The sequence below is a fragment of the Aristolochia californica genome, unplaced genomic scaffold (assembly GCF_029961685.1).
Source record: "Aristolochia californica isolate CCGP_79_NKW_82.1479 unplaced genomic scaffold, dmAriCali1.0.hap1 SCAF_8, whole genome shotgun sequence".
In the NCBI taxonomy this organism is placed as follows: Eukaryota; Viridiplantae; Streptophyta; class Magnoliopsida; order Piperales; family Aristolochiaceae; genus Aristolochia; species Aristolochia californica.
In genome coordinates this window covers 4,662,699-4,683,056 of record NW_027182279.1, presented here as the reverse complement: position 1 = coordinate 4,683,056, position 20,358 = coordinate 4,662,699, and the positions used below count along the sequence as shown (strand labels likewise).

Sequence of the window (20,358 nt, the reverse complement as noted above, 5' to 3'; positions counted from 1 at the left end):
GGTTATTTGTGTGCTATTTCAAGAAATTGAGACATTTCCTTGCTTAATCTAATTCTTCGATCCACACTTCAATGAAAGAAATAATTTTTATATATAATACATACATCAATATATCAGCCTCCCAAAATGGCGAAGAGAGTATCAATTGATAAGAACATTTAGGGAGGGTTAGTCCAAAATGAAGTGAGATGAATTACTCCCGCATTACTTAGTTCATTAGATTAAGGGGTTAGTGTAGAATGAATTCCACTTCAAGCGAGGGATTCACTCAGGCAAAAAACGAGGAATTTAGATTCAGACCTATTTTTCGTATTAATCACTTGAAGCGCGGGACGCACGTTGCACCTACCCCCTCCCCCCCCCCTTCTATCATTGGCCTTCCTCCCTCTCGACCTCCTCCGTTGCAGAGCACGTGACTTCTCTTCTCTCTCGGCCTCCCTCTCTTCTACGTCTCGATGTACCGTCGGAGCGTCGCCTTTGTCGCCGCTGCCCACTGACCCGCCGTAGTCTCTCGCCGTGAGAAAGACAATGCACGTCGTGAGGAAGATATATTTGATAATTACTGTATTAAATTAGTGATTTAATAGTCATAATTAAAATTTTGTTAAAATAAATATTTGATAACTTGTTTTGGTTTAATTATCCCATTGCTATAATTAATTAAACCTATGGTTTTAATTTTTATGAAAATATATTATTAATTAATAATACATAAAATATATATTATGTTATTGATAAAATAATATATATTTATTTATTTATTATATTATTATTTTTATTATTGTATTAAATTAGTGGTTTTTAACGTTAAAATATATCTTATGTTATTAAAAATAATATATTTATATATTATATTCGCTTAAGTTATTTTTTACTTTTATTTTTTATTTTAATAATTTATTCTAGTCACACATAATTATTGTATTAATTTATAATAAACTATAATCATTAAGTAATATAATATAATTTTTCATTAATTAGGATATTAATATATTCTAAAACTACACGTTAAATCACTTATAAGTGTAGTAACCATGTTTATTTTGGCTAATTATCTATTTAGGTATATAAAAGGATACTCATTCTCTTGTTTATATCATACTTTTCATTTGGGGACACAAACACTAGAATCTGTTTTCCAATACACTTGAACTTATCTACACTAACACCAAAGGATGAGTTAAAGTTGAATAAATTCATTTAAGATGAATTAAATTATTCACTTCATTTCAAGTTCATTGTGGACTAAAACAAAGGGAACCGAAGGGAAGAGGGGGGGGGGGGGGGGGGGAGAACGTGCTTTCCGGTTTAATACTTGAAAAAATAAAGTCATCCAGAAGACATTTCTAGGATAATATCTATTTTCAATTACTTTCAATAAATGAGGAACATTAAAGCTCCGAGAAGATCAAATTTCTACTTAAACATAAAATTTCTAATGTGTCTTGGAAAAGTAGCTGACATTCTCCAACTCCGTATCAAAATTGCCAAAACTAAACTGCACAAAACAGGTTTATATAGCAAACAAAACTTAATTTGTTTGAACAACTGAACAGTTGAACCCACAGGTTCAGACCAAGTCCGGAGATTATTTTATTAAGACCAAACATCAGCGCCTTAATCATAATGATCAATTGCCACGAGAGACAGAACACCGATACATCAAGTCTTACAGAGAGCTTCACCAGAATTGTCAGGCTTTATCAAAATTTGATGATTTCTGCTTATTCAATATCCGTGACCCTACTGCTCAGAAGATTGAGAGCAAATTGAACAGTTATTCACATAAAAAATGGGAACTGAAACTAAAACCTCCCCCAGCTACAACTCACTGTAGCCTAACTTTTGTGAAATTTTATCACTGTTTCTAAGGAAAAAGCCCACCAATAAATTAAATTTCAGTCTTCATAACCTAGTCCATCCTCATCATCTTCAAGCTCCACTTCAGCATCACCAAAACCACCCATGAGTGACAGGAAAACGAGAACCGCAACCAGCTGGGTAGCTAGGAAATATTTAGCTCTTCTTCTGAATGATTTCTCTTCTTCCGTTTTCCCCCTGTTCGGTTTAGTTTTTGGCTTTGAACCTAAGATCAAAGTGCTTCCCCGTTACAATGACATCTAGAAAAACAGAAGAGATTCCATCTAAAAAAACATAAAGGGAGCATTGATCCCCTGTTTGAATCTCCTTAGGATGGAGGGTTTAGGTTATAACCTACTGGACTGCTGAACCAAAAAGAGAGAGAGAGAGAGACCTCAAGGAAAAGTTGCTATGGTGGTAAATGACGCACCAATCATCCTCATATAAATAGACTATTATCTGACTGATAAATAGTCTAGGACCACCTTAGTCACCGATTCAAGAACCCAGAAAAAGGTTTAGGAATATTTTTTCTAGAGCAAATTTAGGCCAGGGGCCTGAACCCCAAGTCCCAGTAGTACCAGCAATAAAGACAGCTCATCAGGATGTCACTGATCCCATTCTTTCTCAGCATTACCTAACTATATGTACAAAAATACAAGCAGTGCCTCACCTTGTGAAAAGGGGCCCTTCCTAGGTGTCGATGAGGTTGAAGGGTCAGAAGGAGAACTAGGAACAAAAGATGATGACGAACCAGCCTCTAGGAACTCTTTTTTAAGATTTTCTGCATACCACACTAAATTATCGTGCATTAATATCTTGCTTCGCAATAGTGATGTTTCCTGAAACATTGCACATAATAAAATAAGTCCAAAATTTACATGTGTGCACCAACCAACAACTAGCAAGAAGCTGATGCTAACCGGCTTTTTTTTTTTTTGTGTTTCAAAAATGCTAACCAGCATAAAATTAATGTTCATGATATCTAAAATAAACTGAAGTCAGAAGGTGAAAAACCCCTTTCCATCCTGACAGACCATTTTCAAAAAAGACTCGTTAGCCAGAAAATGCCAGCCAACTGATGCCCTTTATAGACTGATTCAGCACTCCCACAAATCAAACAATGCCCAACTGGGAATATTAGTCCACTTAGAAAATAGATCACCAAGAGAAAATAAGTGAATGTAAATTCTAAGGTAATTTACTTTCTTTAGAGAATGTAGTTTCTTGTTCCTATAGAAAGTGCAAGGGAATGCATTTTTTTGAGTTCGTGTAACCTCATTGAAAGTGTTACGGAATTCATTAATAAAGTGGATTTAGGATAAAATAATTATAAGAAAATGAAAACTCAACAACTATTGGCTGCTCCCAAGTCTCTAAGTAATAACTTGAATTTAACTTTTATAAATAACGAAGAATCAAATTAATTGTAAAATTAAATTAGTTACAAAATTAAAATAAATTATTCCATAAATAATATTTTATTGATTTTAAATACAAAAAATAAATTATTATTACATAAAATAATTTGAATTTTTATATAATTTTGATTTATTTTATTTAATTAATACAATATTAAATGATAAACAATCACAATCTTTCCAAATGAATTAATTCAGCAAAGAAAACAATATTTTTATTATATTTAATTAAAATAAGTATACATATGTATTTAACTAAATAAATAAATTATTAAGTTATATATATTATTGATTCATATAATATTTATGTTATTTAAGCAATTAACTAAAAAATAAATTATTAAAATTATAAATAATTGTTGTCAAACAAATTTCTGAATTAATAAAGGTTATATTTAATTTAAACCAATTATTTTATATTGATTAATTATTGATTAAAAAAGAATAAGCATTCCACCACTACCACAAGACAGCTTTCTCCTTCAGAAGACCAAAGAAGACAAGAACAGGGGGCAGAGAGGATCTCCTCTTGCCATTGTTGACCCGGCGGCAAAAGGGAAGGAGGCTGCCAAAGGAGAAGATCCTCCTCTGCCCTTCTTCTCATTCTGTCATTCTCTACGAGTTGCAAAGGATGTCTAGAAGAAGGGGGTGAGGGAGGTGAAAGTTCAATTCTATCATTTTTTAAAGGGACAGGTGATCTACTTTCCATAGTAAAATCTACTCTTAACTTTCCGTGCTCACTAAGGCAATTTTGTCACTTGAAGTGAAATTCATATTCTACTCTATCTTTCCAAGAGCACTAACTGGCCCAATGTGTACTAACAGCAAATGCATTACAATAAACTAGTAAAACAATTGGGCCAATTGGTTAGTGAAATGTGACATCAATTGGTTGGATAATAATAGGGAAAGACATTTGCATTGACAAAAGTATATAAGAGGCTACTCAAAGTTTGTCCTATTCCAAGGTTCAAAATAGGTTCAGGTTCACTACCTACTCTTATATTATACAATTTTAAATGTTGTTGAAATTATAAACAGGAAGCAATGGTCTTTAAACCCTAATCTCTCCCACACATTTTCTTCTACCAATTCCTCATGATATTAGAGTGGGTTGTCTTCTACAAAGGTCCACTCGCAAAGACTATGAAGCTGTTCTTCGTATTTGGGTCCTTGTGCTTTGTTAAATAACTTCATATTTAATTTCTAGATTTATTTTAAACCAATTTTTATTTTTATTTTTCTTATGCTTCATACGGAGACTTGTCAGACATATTTTATAACAACACTGAAACTATATTCTCTAACTTAAGAGAGTGTTAAATGTTGTTATTTTAATATACCTAGGGTCTACAGGTTATAGAGACAAGGATGTAACTTTGAACTTTATTGAATTGTAAATAAGGTGGAATAATCTCTACACCCTAATCTCTTTCAACTTTTTCTCCTAAAAATTCCACACCTACCAAATTACATAAAGGGTAACTTTCAAACCCGACCTCTTTGGATAAAATAATTCCAAATACGGATATCTAGATGCCAATCTCCTCAAGTGAACCAAATTGCATACAATCAACAGAATCTATTAAATCCAAGTGAAATATGGCCACTACAAACTTTTCAACCAAAAAACAATAAAAGAAGTAAAACAGAGTAAGGCCTCTAGCTCCCCCCTCACTTTTCAAAAAAAAAAAATGAGAGGGGATGGGAACCTTTCTCATTTGCAATGGTCCCATTCAAAAACAGGGGATACCCTTCCTTTCGAGAGAGATCCCCATGTGAACCAAATTGCATACAATCAATGGAATCTATTAAATCCAAGTGTAATATGGCCACTACAAACTTTTCAACCAAAAAACAATAAAAGAAGTAAAACAGAGTAAGACCTCTAGCTCCCCCCCCCCCCCCACTTTTCTAAAAAAAAAAAATGAGAGGGGATGGGAACCCTTCTCATTCACAATGGTCCCATTCAAAAACAGGTGATACCCTTCCTTTTGACACCCCCCCCCCCCCCCCCCCCCCCCCCCCCCCCCGCCTTCTTTGGTACACAGAGTGGGAGGGGGCTGCCCGTCTTCCTTCTGCGTGAAGTTTAGGGAAGGGTAGCAACCCCTCCATGCTAGTAAATGAAGAGCCTCACAAGATAATCATACCAAAGAGGGGAAGAAAGAAAGGCTCCCCCTCTTTATGTTGAATACATGGGGGGTCCTTAGAAAAGTGGGTCTCTTAAATCACTTTTTTTTAAATAATATTTTTATAGTTAAACATATTTGGATTATTTTGTTTACCAAATATAACAAACACATTGCGTTATGTTTAGGGATAAAATAGTCATTTAATTTTTTAAAGAAAAATGAAAGAGGGTCTAGTAGTGTGCACCTCCCCTTTCTTTCTCCCTCCCAAGCAAGGGAAGAAAGGGAGGTAAGGGGGGCCACCAACTACCCTCCATTTCTCCCTTGTGTGAAAGGGAGAAGGGGAATTTTTTTTTTAAAAGATGCTGATTTTTATTAAGAGAAAGCCCAAACAAGCAGATTACAAGGGGGGAAGCGTTGCCAAACAATGAGAGACTGCTGGGAGGTTCCAAATTTTGCCAATTTATCAGCCAAAGAATTAGCTGATTGAGGAACAAGGTTTCAATTACAATGAATAGATGATACAATGTCAGCAATACAATCAGTGATAGACCAGTGGCGCCAAGGGGGGAGCTATCTTTTGAGCACCAGCTGATGACAGTCTTAGAATCTCCTTCAATAAACAACTTGCCATGGAGACGCTCTTTGAAGATTTGAAGGCCGAATAAAAGAGCACTCACTTCAGCAGTATTTGAATCAGCAATGCCCACCGGCCCTGCATAAGATAAAATAGGGTCTCCATTGCTATCTCTAAAAACACCACCAGCTCCAGCCGGTCCAGGACAACCTAAAGCACTGCCATTAAAATTGAGTTTGATGCAATTGCAAGGGGGAGGAACCCAGATGGAGTTCTGCATGGGCCTGCCATATGTGTGATCAAACCCAATTTTCCCGAAGGGAAACACCCGATAGAGAGGCAAACTCCTTCCTGGTATGTAACCAACACGAGATAAGGCCATATGCATGAGAAGCCATGTTTTCCGGGGTGCTAGCCTTGGGGTTGAATCTCCAGTTATTGCGCTCGAGCCATAGGCACCATGGGACATGCGCAAGGCATGCCAAGAGAATTAGCTTTCCCAACCTAAGAAGGCGGATCCCCATAACCATCTCATAGGTTCCAAAGAGGTCCTGATGTAGCCCCATTTGGAGTCCAATCTTCTGGAAGATCTTCATCCAGACTTGCCAAGAGAAATTACAATGTAATAAAACATGCTAGACTATCTCATCGCTCGTTCCACAGAGGGGAAGTACGATCGGGGGCTGTGAAGCCTCTGCTATGGAGGTTGTAAGAGGTGAGGATATGTTTCCTTATGGCCGTCCACATGAAAATTTTGATTTTACTAGGCGCTGAGAACTTCCATGCCAAGTTTGCCTTGTGCTCCTGCATGTTGTAATCTTGCTTTCAGATATGAGAGTAGGTGGATGCAACTGTGAATCGACCATTAATATTGGGCTTCCAAGTCAGTTTATCAACTGCATGCTCACGGATAGTAATGCTGGTGAGTCTGGAGAGGAGAGATCAAAAAGCCGTAGTTTCCTCATCAATTAATCCCCGGTGAAACGTTAGACTCCATGAGCGGTTTCTCCAAGCATTTGCCACCGAGCAGGAGAAGTCCCTCGCCACCCTAGAGAGCCCCGGGAAATCATCGGAGAGGGGCGGGGGCGCACTATTCATCCGACCAAAAGAGGAGGGTCCTTCCATTGCCTGTGTGAAAAGAAGTTGCATCTCTGAATATTGGGAGGAGCTTTTGAATTGATTTCCATATCGGGGATAGGAGGCGAGTAATGCCATCCTCCCTCCACCAAGCACCCGAAGGTTGAAGATAAAAAAGTATTGTACTTCTACATTTATGTTTTTTCCTTATAAATAAAGGCTAGGAGGGAGCTCATCCACATCTCAAGTGGAGAGACTTTCACCCTATGGTTTCTCCTCTCATCTCTATTCTTTTTCTCAACTCTCTCAACTTCATCCCTCCCTTCTCTCTTCCTTTCTTTCTTCTTTCCACTTCTTCTTCTACTAGTTTCTCTAAGTAATGGTATGAATAACAGCCCTAAAATTTGACATAGTATCGGAGCAGGGAAGAGATTCTAGAGCCATAGCTATAGGAAGGGAACAGCCTTCGAGAGAAGTTTCAAAACAGCATGTATTATTCTTTCATGTAAAGAATTCTTCTTGCTTGACCTTGTTGCTTGTATCGACTTGTTAAAGGTTCAAGTTTTTCATCTTTGTTCTCATTAAACATGGTGTTTAACCATCCATATTACCCATGCCAGAGCTTAAGGCTGGTTGTCTTAGCCTTTGTCTTCTAAGACTTCACATTACTTTGGTGCTGCTTCAACTGTATGAAAAAGTCCTCTAGAGTGATCTTTGCATGCAGAATTGACATTCCCTCTCAAACCCAGAAACCGACTTGTGTCTCCTTCATCCTCTTGGACAATATTCTCTCCATTTTTTTTATTTTTTGAAATAGTGCTGAGTTATATTAAAAAGCTGCAAAGAGCAAAATTACAAGGTGGGGGGACCATCCCATACAATGAGAGATTGTAGGGAGGTTTCAAGTTTAGCAAATCTATCAACATAAGGAATTGGCTGATCTAGACATATGATTCCAAGTACAAGAAATGGTAGATACAATGTCAAATATAGAAAAAATGGTAGGACAATGACAAGAGCGGGGGGGGTTGCTAGAGCACCGACTAATAACAACTCTGGAATCCCCTTCAATGAGCAGTGTTCATACCAATTGACCCCTATTAGGAAAGAACGGTCTTTCCACTGTGATTTCTGAAAATTCCCCCATGCACAGGCATTTCAAAGCACTCCCATCAAAAATCAACTTGATGCAATCACTAGGAGAAGGTTTCCATTCTGCCATAGTAGGCACCCTTTGGGGACCTGCCATATGAGCCAACAGACTCCAATTCCAGCGAAGGGAGATACCCGCCTGGGGGGGGCGGGGCGAAGAGATCCTAATGAAGGTCCAACTGGATTCCAATTTTCTAAAAGATTGTTACCCAAACTCTCCAAGTGTAACTACAATGAAGGAGAATATGCTGAACGGACTCCTCATAAACGCCGCAGAGAGGGCAGGAACTATCAAGAGCGGTAAAGCCCCGCTTGTCGAGGTTGTCTGCAGTGAGGATTTGCTCCCTAATGGTTATCCATAAGAAGAACTTTATCTTGTTTGGAGCTGAGAGCCTCCACACAAGAGTGGCCTTGTGCTCGGGCATGCTGGGTTCATCTTCTCTGATGTGGGAATAAGCTGAGGTAATCGAGAAGATATTGTTAACACTTGGCTTCCAAATCAACTTAACGTGCTCCCGGTCCCGAATGATGACACTATTGAGGCTGGATAAGAGCGAGCAGAAGGCAACGGCATCAACATCATTCAAACCTCGACGAAAGATAAGGCTCGAAGATTGATTGTTCCGCGATTCAGCCACTGAGTAGGACAAATCCATAGCAATCCTAGAAAGCCCAACGTAGACCTCAATAAGGGGGCAGGGGCCACACCACTCATTAGTCCAGAAGAGGAGAGTCCTCCCATTCCATGGATAAAAGGAAGTTGCAGCCTTGAAAGTGGGAAACAGCTTGTAAACAAATTTCCAAATCAGGGACAAACGATAGGGAGCACGTCCCTCTCTCCACCAATGACCCGAGAGCTAAAGAGAGAATCTCACCATATTCCTCCACAAGCCACTATGCTAGGAATTGAAATTCCATATCCACTTAAGGAGGGCACAATTCATCTTTAGTAGGCCAGATGCCTAGACCACCCCTAACCCAAGGGAGACAGACCTCCTTCCAACTGACAAAATGATATCTGAAATTGTCATCGGAACCTCTCCAAAGAAAATGCCGACAGATAACATTGATCTTAGAACACACCGAGGCCGGACAATGCATGAAGGACAGAAGATAATTGGGCAGACACGCCAAGCACAACTTCAGAAGTGTAAGTCTTCCTGCTGTGGATAAGAGCTTGCCTCACCAAGTAGCAAACCTCTTCTCAATGAGAGGGGACCAAAGCACGGCCATGGGGCGATTATCAAATAGAAGCAGACCCAGGTAAGTAGCTGGCGTGCAGTCAAGAGCACACCCCAAAAAATCAGCCATTTCTTGAAGAACTGCACCGTCTATATAATACCCAAATAGAATGGTTTTCGTCCAATTAATAGTTTGCTCCAATGCCAACTCGGAGCGGTAAAGGACAGCCCTCTCTCTCCAATCAAACTCTTCAAAAGCTTGGATTGTGAGAATTCATTCATTCAGACGTCCTGAAACTCTGTTCTTGAGTCCTTATGCAGAAATCCAATTCTGCCATAAATGAAAGTTTATATTAGATTCGGAATTAAGAAACAGTCAAAATCCAGGGATATTCTCCCAACTTCTGTTGAAGTTCTAATATTAGAAACAAGGAAGTTTCTGATTGTATCAGAACTGAGTTCTCTCCAAACAAAAGTAGTTGTTGCAGATCTATTTTTCTCCTTGCTGTGCAGTCATTGCTTGCATGAACATTAGGTTATTGTACAGGCAGAGCATCATTTGACAAACATAAGTCTTCTATGTTTCTGCTCTGAGTTTCGATAATCTGCTATAAACTTTCTGCTGTTATAAGTCCTCAGCCCTACTCCAAATTCTGAAGCACAGCAAATTGGCTAGTTTTTATCTACTATGCTCAGGTTGGTTTATCATGTTGCACTCCTACTGATCATCTGCTGGTTATCGTGTTGCTGGTAAGTTGTTTCGTTCTATCCCTAACCTGAAATATAAGTATTGAATTGGTTCTCTTAAGACTTTGAACGTCAGTCCATACTCGAGCAGCAGGTGAGTTCTCTCTTACCACCCTTAATTCTTTTGAGTTTTCTTTGGATCTTTCTTCCCTTAACTAGCGCTTTAAGTCAGCCTAGTGAGCCTTCAATATGGCCAAGGGATTGCTCTCCACTGACATGGGTAAGCAAAATTTCTAAAATTACAACTATTCCCTTAAAAGGAGTATCAAATTACTTATCATGGGCATAATCAGTAAAGAGGTTCCTCATCTCATGTGACCTCTTTGACCACCTCACAAAACCACCAACCACCATGGAAGAAGAAAATAGCAACTACGAAAAAGTGGCTGAAAGAAGAGACATTACTGATCAATTATCTCAATATGGAAGAATAAATAGCTAATAGTGTTTTCCCCCTTGAAACTGCTAAAATGATATGAGACACATGTGCAAAGCTTTATTTGAGTTCTGATAGCTTTCAAAGACTTAATGATATTTTTTAGACAATGTACACCACCAAGGAGACAATCTCAACAAATACTTCTTACCCGATTTAGAGGTTTTCTACAAGAGTGGAAGCTGGCCCACCCATATTCCACTGACATAGCAGTTTAGGAATAGCAAAGAGAACTAATGAGAGCTACTTGTCTTGCTAACCTACAGCCATATCTTGATGTGACCAAGTCACAGATCCTCAACTCTTCTACAAAACCATCTTTTGCTGATATCTATGCCAGCATGCTCTGAATCCAGCCAAGACAAACGAGCATCAATCAGGGCCAACTGAGACACCAGCCATGGTTTCTCATGGCAGAGGCCAAAGCAACACTGGATGAGGCCGAGGCAGAGGAAGAGTGGCACCAAGGAAGATGACAAGGTAATTTTGACATGGCCGCAATGTGAATGACACCTCGAATGCTCAAAGCTGCACCTACTGTGGGATGTCTTGTCAACTTGCTATGTGAAACTATATAAGAGACCAGCCAATGTTAATCAACTTGCTGCTGCCTCTGAGACCAAAGACACTAAACCAACAGAAATTTCAGCCTCCAAGGGTTCTCTGAAGAAGATTATGAGATGTTCCAACAACTTAAAAGCATGTTGCTAACACCTCCAAGTAACTCTTTTGCCACTATTGCCACAACAGTTACTGCTTTTGCACTTTCATGTTTTAGTTCTTCATCCTGGATTATTGATTTAGGTGCCACTAAACATCTTAGTGGGAAAATAAGTAATCTGTCCTCTTAATCATTTTTTCCAACTAAGAGTTGGGTTTCTATCTTCTTGTGAGTACTCACACCTTGTTGTTTTATCAACCATACTCATGTTCTTGGCAATAAAACTATTTTTTCATCTATTTTTATCCCAAAGGAAGTAAGTTTTGGACCTACTAGAAATCTTTTATGACCTGTCCTACATCCATATGTAAGACTATGGATAAGCTCAAAAGAAGATTTTTGTTGAGGGGATCGAATGATGCTTTTTAATATGATCTGGTCAGATAAGATGATGTTAGTTTGCCAAAAAATATGGGTGGCCTGGGGATTCAGAAATCCAAGGATATGAACCAAGCACTGTTCCTAAAATGGTTATGGAAATTCAATACTCACTCTTCAAATCTTTGGAAGGAAATGGTTCTTGCCAAACTTGGTGGCAACGCTCATTGGTGGATGTCAGGGGGTAATCGGAGAGGTCTATCTTCAATTTGGAGAGCACTATACCTACTTCTTCCAAAATTTTCTTCTACCAGTAGATTCTATGTTGGAAACGGCAGATCCCTCAAGTTTTGGGATGATCTATGGATGGGGCAGGAGCCGCTACAGAATGCCTTCAAAAGCTTGTTTCTCCTCTCTACCCGTAGATATATATCTGTGGCCAATGCTTTTTGAGGGGGGTGGTATGAGCCTCCACCCCAGAAGAGGACTTTCAGATACGGAGGCACTGGAGGCCAGCCACTTGATGGACTCTGTAATCTCGATTAAAATTCGACCTTTGGTGGCAGATAAGCTCATTTGGTGGTCGGACAAAAGAGGCACATTCTCGGTATCATCTGCATACGGATTCATCAATGGTTGGAATTCGTCTCAACCAGAACATGAGATCTATTTTGTATGGCGTCTTTGTGCTCCTCCTAAGATAAAATTCTTCATGTGAATTGCCTATCATAGCAAGATTCTCTCGGAAAACGTGCTTAGAAGAAGAGGTCACCCTCAATCGACCCCCTGTGCCCTTTTTGCAACACTATGTCGAAACCACAAGCCACATTCTACTTCAATGCATCTTCTCATGGAAGGTGTGGACTTCCATTCTTAGCATGTTGGGGTTGCAATTTTGCATGGCGGCTGATCTACTCTCATTCAATAAGTCGCTCCTTGGTACTTCCCTTCCTGGCCTCGGAAAGGTGATGCTATTTGCTTGTGCTAGTTTCATCCCATGGGGGCTTTGGAATGAACGCAATCGAATGAGGTTTGATAGAAAAAGTGAAGCAGTTGATCGTGTCGCGGACCGAGTGGTGGGTCATATTTCTTCTTGCCTCCTGACTAAGAAGTCTTTCTCCTCCTTTGTGGGTACTCCTATCCGTGAAAATTAGAGAAATTTGGCTATGATGCACTTTGGGACAAAGGTCCCGATTATGCAGGAATGGATCCCTCCTGAACCCGATTACCTTAAGTTGAACTTTCATGGCTCTTCTCTTGGTAATCCCGGGACTTCTGGATTCTAAAGGGTTATTTCGGATCATTCTGGCAACCAGCTTTTCTCATATGCCGGCCTTTTAGGAATAGCCGATTCTACGTCAGCGGAGCTTCATGGCCTCCTCACCGGGCTCCGTGTTTTCAGAGATAAGTGCAATGGTCCCCTTCATATTGAAGGGGACTTGAAGGTGGTCATTGGATGGTGTAAATGTGCATCCCCTCCCCCGTGGCACCATTGGGACATGTTTCGGGAGATTCTTGAAATTACTTCAATTTTATCTTGTATATGGTCTCACATTCCGAGAACCGCAAATCCAGCAGCAGATGTGCTTGCCAAGCTGGGAGCTACCCTACAATCGCTGGTTGTCAGGGATTTGCTCCCTCTTTTGTAATTTTTCTTGTTTATAGAAATACATCTTTATCAAAAAAAAAAAAAAATTAATGAATCTTCCTTCAACTACTTGTGATAGGAAGCATCATCAGCATGAGTAGGTAGCTGGTCTAAGTGTCCAACAAGGTCTCTTGTAATTAGAAATTGTTTAACAAATTGAGACCAAGACACATAGTTACTCAAATCGTTGAGTAGAATAATAGTGATTCTCAAGGGATCATGTTTGGTGAAATCAACATAACTTGAAGAAGAAGATGAGTTACTTCAAATTTCAGACTGGTAAACAAAAACACAAGGTTCCCCCTTAAAAGAGGACACAAAAGAACTCTTTTGATTGACTTTAGAAGCAAAGGATCAACCTTTTCAATCAACCAAACAAGCACACAACTTTAGATAGAATACAAGCATTGGTGGAAGGAGATGATCAATCATAACATTCTTTGAAGATGAGCAATATTTCACGTTTGTTATCCTCCCAGTTTTACACCTTCTGTAGGGATGCCCAAGCCTAATGTGCCAGTGGAACACCAACATCCACATGATGAGCAGCCACCTGAGACTCCTCTCTCTCCGACTACCTGTCACCCACCTATGAAGCCTCTAGATGCGTCTGAGGTAATTTCTCCTCCCTCTTCTCCAATTCAGTTTGGACTACCGTATGACACCAGACCTATTTCTATTCGTAAAGAACCTTGTACCACTACTCTTAGATCTCTATCCACCTCTCATTCCATCTCCAATTATACCCACTCACTTGTTGTCTCCCAGTTGCGTTTCTTTTTTGTTTACAATATCCTCTTCCCACTAAAACTTATACAGTGGCTTTCGTTGATCCGAGGTGGAAAGCTGCCATGGATGAAGAGATTCAAGCCATGTACAAAAATTCTATTTCAAACTTGGCATCCCTTCCACCAACAAAAAAGGTAGTTGATTGCAAGTGGGTCATACAATCAAGTATAATCTTGATGGCACAGAGGCCAGGTATAAAGCGAGGCTAGTTGCAAAAGGTTACACTCAGTCTTACAGTATTGACTATAATGAAACGTTCTCCCAGTGGCAAAGATGAATTCAATCCATGTTCTCATTTCTCTAGCAGGTAATTTTAAATGGGCTATACATCAATTGGATGTTAAAAATGTTTTTTAAAAGGTGATCTGATAGAGGTCTATATGAGTCAACCACCTAGTTATGTGGTTGAAAGGGAAAAGATATGTCGATTAAAAAAGATAAATAAGCTGAAACAATCTCACCGTGTTTGATTTGATAAATTCACCACTATAGTTACTCGGCTTAGGTTTAAACAATGCAAAAGTGTATTTACCAAAAACACCATCCATGGGAAGATCCTCATGGTTGTGTATGTTGATGACATTGTCATTACTAGTAGTAACTATTATGGCATTCAGAAAGTTAAAAAGGACTTGAACAATGAATTTCAGACCAAAGATCTAGGACTTTTCAAATACTTTTTGAGCATAGAAGTTCTTTAATCCAGTCATGGCATTGTCTTGTTACAGAGAAAATATGTGTTTGATCTCTTAAAGGAAACTGGGATGCTTGGGTGTAAACTAACTAATACACCCATGGAACTGAATGTTCGACTATGTTCTTAAGCTATTAATGATGTTAATGTTGATTATTTTCAACGATTGGTTGGAAAATTGATCTATCTCAAAGTTATGACACCAAATATATCGTATTCAGTTAATTAATGCATCAACCCCAACAGACACACTAGATGGCTTTGGAGAAAATTCTCCGGTATTTGAAGAAAAGTCCAGGTCAAGGATTATTGTTTAAATCCCATGGACATACTAATATTGAGGGTTTGTAGATATTGATTGGGCAGATTTTCCTGATGATAGAAAGTCTGCCTCTGGGTACTGTACGACCGTAGGAGGTAACTTGGTCACATGGAGAAGTAAGAAACATAATGTTGTACCAAGGTCAGGTGTTAAGGCTGAATAAAAAGCTATGACACATGTAGTAAGTGAGTTATTATGGTTTAAATCCTTCATGACCGAGCTCTAGTTCCAAATTATTAAGCCTATGTAGCTTCACTGTGATAATCAGGTAGCCATTTATATTGCAACCAACCCCAAATTTCATGAAAGGACTAAATACATCAAGATAGATTGTCATTTCGTTCGAGAAAAGTTACAACCCGACGTTATGTCAATGCAGTACATACCCTCCAAGAACCAACTAGCTGATATCTCTCGGAAGGCTATTGTTGCAAGATCTCTCTCTGATACATGTCCCAAGCTAGGAATATTTGATTTTATTTTTTCACCAGCTTGAGGAAGAGTGTTAAAATGTGTGAGTGGCATTCTATGTAATTAAGTGAAGCAGTGGTATAGAGTGTCATTATGTAAAATTTTAAGTTCCATTTTTTTCTTTCATGTACTAGGGCTTCCAGCCCTCTCATCTGTAAATAATGATGTGAGCGGGAGAGCCATAGGTGTGCTCTCTTTTCCCCTAAAATCTAATCTCTCATCAAGCTCATCCCCCTCTCTCTCTTGCCTTCGTTGCTTTCTTTTCTCTCTTCTCTTCTCTTCTCTTCTTCTTCTAAACCCTAGATCTTCTAAGAATGAAACCCTAGAATCCAACAAATCATAACCCGGCTCCACCCAAGAGTGTGATTTGGAAACTCCAGCCCCGCCCAGGTTATTCCATAGGGGAGGAGAAGAGTTTGTCGGGCCTCATCATAGTGGCAATCTCTTGGAATATTTGGAATTAGCTCAACAAAAGGATTTCTAGGGGTAAAACTTCTTCTCTGGGAGGAATCATTAAAAAGAATATGCATAGCATTTTATTTGGGCTAAGTTGAAGCACACTGCTCATATTCAGAGATCGGTCATTCAGAGAGATTGGCAATCTACCATCGTATTGCCCAGCCAGTAGCTTGGGCTCCTCCTCCATAGGACTAGTTGACACTCAATTTCAATGATAGCTCTAGGTGGATCCAGGGCTTACGAGTGGAGGGGAATTGGCAAGATCCCATAGGGACGGTCCTCCTGCATATTCTGCCCCATTTAGGCAGTTTGAGATCTACAGTGGTTAAGACCAGGGACCTCTTCAGGGGCTCATACTTTATTTCAGTAGTTTCTCCGCACCCTTGGTGGTTGAGGATGACAACGTGGTAGTCAAATCTTCAGTCTCGAGGAGCAAGATTCTGCCCAGACAGTTCTTGAAGTTTTTTTATGAGATTGACGACATCAGTAGTTCTAGCAACATATGCCTAGGGTGGCAAATGTGTTGGCAAATAGCTTAGCAATGGAAGGGGTCAGAGATCAACACATCGCTTTTGGCTCTTCCCTCCCCCTTTCATTTTTCTCTTTGTTTCTTTGAGATTGTCTTTGTTTACTTTTGTTTCTCGTACTCTTTCTTTAGTATGTAATGGGGTCCTCCCCCTATTTCTACTGGTTTACCCCTGGTTTTGGGGCTTTCTTAATGAATTCAATCTTTTCATTTTCTCCAAAAAAAAAAATGAAATTACCCTAAATAAATAAAATGTTGGTTTCAGGTCTAAGTGAAGTTTTCATTGACCCCTTTTAGACTAGATACTGGAGGAAAAGAAAACTTATAATCATGTCCATAACTAGCTGCATATGCTTTATTGAGCCAAGAGGCGACAAATAAGAACAACTTACATTGGAAGCCTGAAGGACAAAAAGTACATGTCCAAGGAAAAGAACATCCAAACTGGTAGGCCTGCATATAATTCATATAAAAAAAAAAACAGTAAAATACTTTAAGTAAGCTGAATTCCACCATTCAAAAGAAATAGGAGGATTGGCGGGAGGGAGGAAGGGTTTGTTAAGCAAGTGAATGAAAGCAAGATAAGTGAAAAATAGAACAGAAAAATGTCAATTTGTTTTTGGGCTCACCTGTTATCAAACAAAAAATGATTATCGCTCAACTTCATGGACAGTGCCTCATATGCTAGAGATGCTTTCTTGTAAATCTGTCCCAGCAGAAACGTAATTCTATTAATAAGATAGAACAAGTAGAAGTCCAGAACAGTCTCCTTGTGCTCATTTGATGGCAAAAACCACATGATGAAAAAAAAAAAGGAATTGAAGTGAAATACCATCAACATTTCTGGGAAAACGTCCATGTAACTGTATTTCAGCATCCAAAATAGGAGAAAGGAGATCAAACAGTAGGTCCAATGATGGTTGAAAGACAAATCAATGAAATTAAAAATGCTAGAAAACCTCTGCTTCTCTTTCTTCAGTATTGATGTTAGTTATCCCCAGCATCTGCTTCACAGCTCTAGTTTGCTTCCAGTGGAGGATCTTCCCAATCGGCCATGGAAGATCACTAAAATATATTTGATTTGCCACATTTCCATCAGAGTTCACCCACAGCTCATATATAGTTGCATCAGCAAGCCATGAGGTGATTATTGCCTTCGTAGAAAGCCAATCAGGAACCGAGTTATTCGCAAGCTTTGAGTCCAAATCAACAATACCATCATCTTTTAGAGTTTCAATAACCCCGCCCTTCTCATTGTTGAATGCCACATATTCATCATATTCAACATATGGAATGGCATCTGTGGCAAATATAAACTACCGTTATAGTAATGAAAATGGTAGAAGAAAATTCAGTTAATTGTGAACAAAATAAACAAATTGCACTAAATTGAAAAGTTGGCCACAGGGACAACATTTCAGAGGAAAACTTATTTACTCGGATATGGCATGGCAAAATCAAAAAGGGAGACCTGTAACACTGAGTAGACAGGAGGAAGTTTTTCTAAAGCTTTCAACTGTTTACCCCTAACTATTCATAGAGAATGTTTGATTTGCCAGACACATCAGAAGTTGCCCAATCAAAAGATGCAATGAAAGAAGGAGAAAGAAGAGGAAAGGTTAAACAAATAAAATAACGCCTAATGGGGGAGGACAGGCTATTAGGAAACTGGAGATTTGACTAGCTTGCTAACATCCACAATCTAATGTGCAATCAACCAAAGTGAATTCTATGTCAGCATATTGCAGCCCTTATAGTCACCAGGAGATCACCCTGTCACCTAAAACAACTATTGCACTGTAACTCAGGTAGACTCTCATGTTTTAGGTCATATAAATTTATTTATGATGCTCATAGTATTACAGTCTTCAAAAAAAATCACAGCATTGGTTCAGTACAAAAAAAAAAAAAAAATCATTATATTAAAACCAAGTAAATGAAGAGTAACACACAGGTTACCAATGATTTCATGCATTCCCTTGGAAACATATATGAAAACTTTTTTCAGTAATACTTTTCAAATTTCAGCTTCAACAATTGAGTTCTAAACTTATACATTAAGTAATTAGAGTTTTGGTTTATCAAAAATCAACACCAAACTGCATAACATGGATGGCACAGATAAAATCATCTGTTACACCTCACAAGCCTCAAGTTTTAGTTACAAGCAATTTACAGATTTGTTTGAGATATGGTGATACCTAATCAAGATCACTGGGAGATAGCGAAAAGATGAGCTCTTACCTGTTAGTCTGTGTGACAGCATAATCAAATTTAGAATAACTTTCTAAAACTCTAGTGGAAGTACTCAAAAATGAAAGCCGAAAGAAGAGGCACTCACTCAAACTAAGACTTCTCAGTCAGGTCTAAGGGACGTTTGGAATTCAGGCATCTAGAAGAAACTATTTTTGCTCCTAGGACAACAAAGCAATCATGACCAAACTATACATTAAAATTTTTATTAGAAAAATCTCATAAAAATAGTTGTAAGAAAAAAATGTAACCGATTGAACTCTGAAACAATCAAACACAAAGAAAAATCAAATTAAAAATGCATTCGAAAGAATAGAACAACATAAACTCAACATCTAGATGTCCATGGTTATGACACTCAAACGCGGGAAAACAAAAGAATAGGAATACAGAGAAGCGCATAGACAAAAGCCAAAGAAACGCACCAGTGAGCAAAAGAATCACCTATACTCAAATGTCTTTGACAAAACCTATATCCGAATTAAAAATAAAAAGCAAATCTAAACTTAAAAAAATTACAGAACTCATCAACGAAAATTTAAAAAAAAAAAAAAAATGTAATTCCAAATGAAAGATAAAGAGTAAACAATTGAACAAGTATTCATAATGATAACAACAATCAACTGACCTGAAACTGGATTGGTTGTATCAAAATGCATGTCGAACGATATATTTGCAAACCGAAGGTAAAGGTAAACGGGTAAGCATGAAGGGCACGCAGTTGGGAGACCAAAACAAGCTTTTCTGGCGACAAGAATAATTCCTTTTTCCTTCTGTTCATCCATGTGTCTATTCTTCTGTTATTTTTCTACCTTCCGATTGAGAATATTGTTTGAGAATGAACCGAACAATTGAAACTCGCGGTAGGATTCCAGCGATAAACACCTCGGATTCCAGTCAGGGTCTTATTGGGTGTTTTGCAGACGAAACAAGGCAGTTTAAGCAGTTCAAACACGAACACTTAAATCCACAATATAAAATCAATGAACACACACTTACAGCACTAGAAATCTCAGTGGAAATTGGAGAACTGAGAGAATTAGATTTTAAACTAGAATCAGAAATCCTGCAAGTGTCGCCCACTCGGAATCAGGACTACAGAGGGCCGGAATACCCAATAAGAGGAACCAGAGCAATCCTGCAAGTGTCGCACCAAGAGGAACCAGAGCGGGTAACCTAAAATTAAACTTGGCCGGTGAGAGCCCTGGTTGGAAATTTGTATCAAAAGAAAAAGAATTATTTTTTTGGGATATATAATTAAAGAAACCTTAACTATAAAATCTAACAAATACTTCGGAAAATTATGTGGAATTTTTTTTTAACTTTTCCTTATAGCTATTAGCATAATTTTTCCAAATAAATAAACAAAAATGTTTTAAACTCCTATTAGTTTGGCATCATTTGTTTTACTTTCACCTCCAACTATAAGAGCAAAACTTCTCATTGTATATTCTCTCCAACTATATATTCTCACCTATTGTTATATTCTCCTTTGTTTAAGAGCAAAACTATCGTATATTGTTTACTTTGATTCCTAAAGTATTCATATCTTCGTTTTTCAAAAAAAAAAAAAAAAA

At 38.5% G+C, this 20,358-nt stretch overlaps 1 protein-coding gene across 1 annotated transcript; it reads right to left on the bottom strand.

Moving 5' to 3' along the window:
• Positions 1 to 1,565: 1,565 nt before the first annotated feature.
• LOC137939496 (mitochondrial outer membrane import complex protein METAXIN-like) lies at positions 1,566 to 19,909 on the bottom strand. The gene is made up of 6 exons (XM_068784779.1): positions 19,410 to 19,909; positions 17,488 to 17,828; positions 17,158 to 17,234; positions 16,921 to 16,981; positions 2,534 to 2,702; positions 1,566 to 2,086 (listed from the first exon to the last, which is right to left on the bottom strand). The coding sequence occupies exons 1-6, from the start codon at positions 19,564 to 19,566 to the stop codon at positions 1,899 to 1,901; spliced, it is 993 nt and encodes a 330-aa protein (XP_068640880.1). The 5' UTR covers positions 19,567 to 19,909; the 3' UTR covers positions 1,566 to 1,898.
• Between the last annotated feature and the right edge of the window lie 449 nt (positions 19,910 to 20,358).